This window comes from Miscanthus floridulus, chromosome 16 (assembly GCF_019320115.1).
Source record: "Miscanthus floridulus cultivar M001 chromosome 16, ASM1932011v1, whole genome shotgun sequence".
NCBI lineage: Eukaryota > Viridiplantae > Streptophyta > Magnoliopsida > Poales > Poaceae > Miscanthus > Miscanthus floridulus.
Genome location: NC_089595.1, coordinates 113,579,754 through 113,584,471, shown reverse-complemented (window position 1 = coordinate 113,584,471; position 4,718 = coordinate 113,579,754). Strand labels below are relative to the sequence as shown.

Sequence of the window (4,718 nt, the reverse complement as noted above, 5' to 3'; positions counted from 1 at the left end):
GCCGCGCGAATCGATCGGTCCAGTCCGCCGCCCGCGCCTATATAAACCCGCGCGCGCCCTTCGCGGAGCATCGGGCACCCGCACCTCCATCCACTCCTCTTCACCCACTCTCGCAGTTGCTGACTTGCAAGCCAACAAGGCGCAGAGAACGACGTCGAGAAAGGTTGTTGGCATCGAGTAGTGTGCATGGCGAAGGTTAGCGTCATGGCCGGCGTGGTCACGCTGCTGTGCGTCGTCCTCCTGCTCCTGTCGTCCGCCGTGACGACGACCGAGGCCGGCAGGCATTTGGGGATGGGGAGGAGGGACGGCGAGGGCGTGGCGACTGCTGCTGCGTCGACGACCGTGACCGTGACGGGGACGGGGCGGCGGCTCGTTAATAAGGTAATGCGAGAGGAGATGGAGACGTCGACGATGACGGACGGCGACGTTGCCGCTGTCGGCGAGTCCAAGAGGCTGAGCCCTGGCGGCCCGGACCCTCAGCATCACTGAACCTGCAACAAGATGCGTGCTGTCGGTGCTGTCTGCCGACTGCATGCGTGCACGACACCTGAACAGTTGGATTCGAACGAAGAGCTAGCGTTTGTGCTCGTATACAAATAAAAAAGATGTTGTTTTAGTTTTACAGGTATATTGTAGAACCATTTGCGCGAGTCCTCACGCTCAGCCAGAGTCATAGACCAGATTTTATATCTGAAAAATAGGTTAATTTATGCAATGGTTCTTCGGAGAGCTCAGAAAGAATAATGTAATAAGAGGACTTTATTTGATCTCTTCGTGTCCCATTTCGGCTGCAGTTTCTGTTCGCATTGTGCCAATTGAAGACGAACACCCAGGAGCTGCTCTAGCTTTAAGGCTAATAGTGTTGCAACTGCAGAACATGTTATGCAGATTTTTCACGATCATGTCACTTATAGCACGTATTTCATTAAGAGAAATTAGAAATACATTATAAGTTACCCACTCATTGGTAAGCGACAAGCTTAGTAAAGAGAAGAAGAACAAAAAAACACAAGGGAGAAAGAAGAGCAACTGAAACAAGGACTGAGGGGGTAAAAACAGCAAGCCCAAAGGGTTTTTTTTTTTAACACTTTTTGTAAACTAATTTTAAATCTAACATTGTTTAATTTTTTTTCTTCAAAACTAACACTTTTGGCCGCGCCTATGATGGCGCGGCGAGAGGGGTGACGTGGCGCTGATCGGTGACGTGGCAGGGTCTACCGCGCCACCGATCTTGGCGCGACACTGACGCGCCATAGCCTACGGCGCGGTAGGACCTGGACGTAGACAGAAGACCTGCCTCAATTGCAATGAACGGCGCGTCGCAGCTAAATGGCACCTGCAGCTCCGACCCGAACGCCTTCGCCTTCCTCGACCCCTCGCCGGTGGGTTTCCACAACGCCTTCTACCATGTGCTCTACTCCGACATGAGGTCATGCAGTACGGTCGACTACTACGCGTCCAACCAGGGTGCCTTCTTCGGTGATTTTGTGGGGGCGATGACCAAGCTCGGGAGGATCGGGGTCAACATGCCGGCCACCGGTGGCGAGATACGCCGGGACTGCCGGGTCCCGAACTAGTTGCTAGTTAATCTCGTCGGCAGTGCTGCCGCGACGCATTGAAACGAATATGAAGCAAATAAATAGAGTCCGTTCGCAAGTTGACAATTTTCGGACATAAGTTCGACATAACCAACTAAGTTTCGGACGACATAAGTTTCAGACATAATATTTGTTCGACATAAGTTTCGGACGACAATATTTGTTCGACATAAGTTCGACATAACCAGCTAAGTTCTAGGAGTGTAAGGATCCCTCGGACGCCTCTGTCGATGTGGTCGCGTTGCCGGTGCGTACGGCTCGTACCCTGCAAGTATATGATATGCACGATTACTTATAATCTTCATGATCGTTAGTTCATGGAGCCTACGTATTTAAAGAAACTAACTTTGTTACTACATGTGAGGATCCTTGGGTACCAAGCGGGGCATCACCTAGTTGACACATGCCGATCTCGTCCTGCGGCCAATCATCCCACTGGTGGTGCTGTCTACGGAAGCCTCCTAGTCAGCACTATGATGTGGTGGTGTACGCACTGCGGAAGTGACACCTGTCACCGACTGAGAAGAGCCAGCTGGTGTCCTCAAAGAGCCAGAAGACGTGCCACCCGACCGCGCTGGGACTACCGGTTCCACCTAAGGAGTGTCTATGCAGCTCAGCTTCTGTGCTAGCTTCCTGCAGCTCCGCTTCACCTTCTGCATAAATAGACGTTAAAGTTAGTGCATTTCCCAAACATGTATACACTGAAGAAATATTTTTGGAACAGAAAAGTTTATGTTTACCTCCACAAAAGCCTCGAGAACGCCTGGCCCCAGCCCTCTAGACTCGTGAAGCCGAAACGTTGCTTCGTTGGACAACCTTGACAATTGTGTCCCCTGGGTACAGAAATGCGATTGGACAGTTTTAGTACACATACTTAATACCAAATGGATAATAAATTATACCATTCGAGTATCTTACTTCGTATCTTTGAAGCGGCATTCTCTGTAGTTGTGTGTCGTCCCAAATGACAACGTCGTACACATCTTCGATCACATCTTCCTCGTCGTCCTCGTCAATCGCCTCCTCAGTATACGGGGGCTTGATATGTGTCCTCGTAGACCTATGAAGCCACCGTAGATACTCGTCGAAAGTGTGCTGGTCGTGTGGGGGACCCGCATCGACTGGATGCTGGTCCCTATTCTGCCACAACTGGATGTACGCGTTGTGTGTCACGCGCCAATCCTCGGTCTTATACCTCTTTATGCGGTCATACTTACAACAAAACGATTGTTAGTTGTACCATACACAGCTCTGAATTGTAGCTTCGTTATTAATCGATAACGCACCCGTGTAATTCTTTGTTCGTGGAGTAAAGCGGTGGTGGGTAGCCTGTCATTCTTCCAAACTGCCTGCAAATCCTGATGGGCAAGTGAATCTCGACCACATGGAAAAAAAATAAGAGGGATATTGCAGCGATATTCGTCTAACTCATCCCTAGTGACAAGACTCAGATAGTACTCGAGCTCCAGAGCATCCCAAGGACACCAATACACCTGAATATTTCGTAATTGAGTTAGATTGTGATATAGTGTACATCGAACAAGATACATGTATGATACTAAAGAGAACGTAACCTGGTGCTGTGTCAGGACGTCGAGACCATCCGTGTACTCCCTGTACTTACGCCTCGCATTTCCTCTAACTAACTCTGCTTGCGTCCAGATATACAGAGTTGTAGGGAGTGTATCCTGCCCGTTCCAATGTCGCATTGAACATGATAATGAATTAGCCATTAATTAATTAATCATATGTAACTGCCTCGAAGAATATAGTGAACCAAAGTACTTACCGGTAAACCAGTAGCAAAGGGCCTCCCAACGGGCCATCGTTCCCAACACCAAACCTAAAGTAGGTAGGAGCAACCCTCAAGGTTCACATACCCTGAGGTGCGATGGTAGGCAACGCATAGCTATCGATACGTCCATGCCAGGACAACGCTGCCCTAGTTGTACGCCGCTATGTTATCCCACAGCTGGCGTAGTATGTCAAGGAAGATCTAGCTGATGGTGTTGCCCGAGGCGTCTGGGAAGAGGAAAGCACCAAGAAAGTGCCAGAGCCACACTCTAGCGAATCTGTCGATCTGAGCCTCATTAGCCTGTGGGTCTAAGTATTCAAAGCGCTTTGTGATCCACAACGACGAAACACCAGAACTTTTTCTGAAATTCACCAAAGAAAATGAGATCCGATGGCTGCAGAAAAGCAATGCAAGTATTAAATAGGCTTGAATTGCTCACTTATTTTTCTTTGAAACATCATCGTCCGGTGGAAGAAAGCCAATGAACTAAGCCACCAGCTCCCTCCAGTGATCGTTGTCAACTATACCTATCACTGGAAGTCCCCCCAACCGAAGGCCAAAGATAGCCTTCACGTCCTGCATGGTCAAGGTCATCTCGCCGCAAGGTAGATGGAACGTGTGGGTCTCAGGCCCCCACCTGTTATAAGAATAGAACGACTGTTAGTTGCCTCAAATTTATTATAAGAATGTTTACGTACAATAAAGACACTCGCACCTATCTACGGTTACAGTAAGTAGTGCTAGATCAAGGGGCGGAAGATCGTAGTTGACAACACGGACAAGCTCGAGAAAACCGGCACGCCGTATGTACGGCGCGTAACGCTCGTCCCACTAGTGCGCCCTGATGTGCGTGCGGGGCCTCAAAGAAGGAAAGAGCACCTCTGCGTCGATGTCACTCAAGATATGTACTCGGTGCGGCTCGTCGTACTCCACCTCAAGAAGGGGTACAATAGGTGCTGCGTGGAAAGAGTCATCCTGTTACAAATTAATAAACAAAGGGTTAGAATATTCAAATTAACAATATTAAAATTAACATTATGTATCATTACAAATTTTGAACTACTTGTTATGCAATAGAAACACAATATGAAAGCACATGTATATATTCAAAGTAACATTAACATTAACAGACATATATATGAGTAAAATGATCATTTGAATTAATATTTCCATGTAAGAAAATAAGCATATAACAATTTAAATTATAAAAACTCAACCAACCAAATTTATCGCTATATATATGTATGTCTAGTGCACAAAGAACACATAAATAGATTTATATTTCACGTGTCTTTTAATTAGACATTTGTTTTCGCTATAATTAA

General features: G+C 47.5%; 2 protein-coding genes across 2 annotated transcripts; both read left to right on the top strand.

Moving 5' to 3' along the window:
• The first annotated feature begins 204 nt into the window (after positions 1-204).
• Positions 205-489, top strand: LOC136511318 (CLAVATA3/ESR (CLE)-related protein 4-like). The gene has a single exon (XM_066505431.1). It carries the CDS (start codon positions 205-207, stop codon positions 487-489), a length of 285 nt encoding a protein of 94 aa, XP_066361528.1.
• An 818-nt stretch (positions 490-1,307) lies between these two features.
• Positions 1,308-1,577, top strand: LOC136511317 (peroxidase 45-like). Its single transcript, XM_066505430.1, has one exon. It carries the CDS (start codon positions 1,308-1,310, stop codon positions 1,575-1,577), a length of 270 nt encoding a protein of 89 aa, XP_066361527.1.
• Positions 1,578-4,718: the final 3,141 nt, after the last annotated feature.

Bases quoted from the DNA above. Each gene is read 5' to 3' on its own strand.
- LOC136511318 (XM_066505431.1), top strand. From the start codon at position 205: ATGGCCGGCGTGGTCACGCTGCTGTGCGTCGTCCTCCTGCTCCTGTCG.
- LOC136511317 (XM_066505430.1), top strand. From the start codon at position 1,308: ATGAACGGCGCGTCGCAGCTAAATGGCACCTGCAGCTCCGACCCGAAC.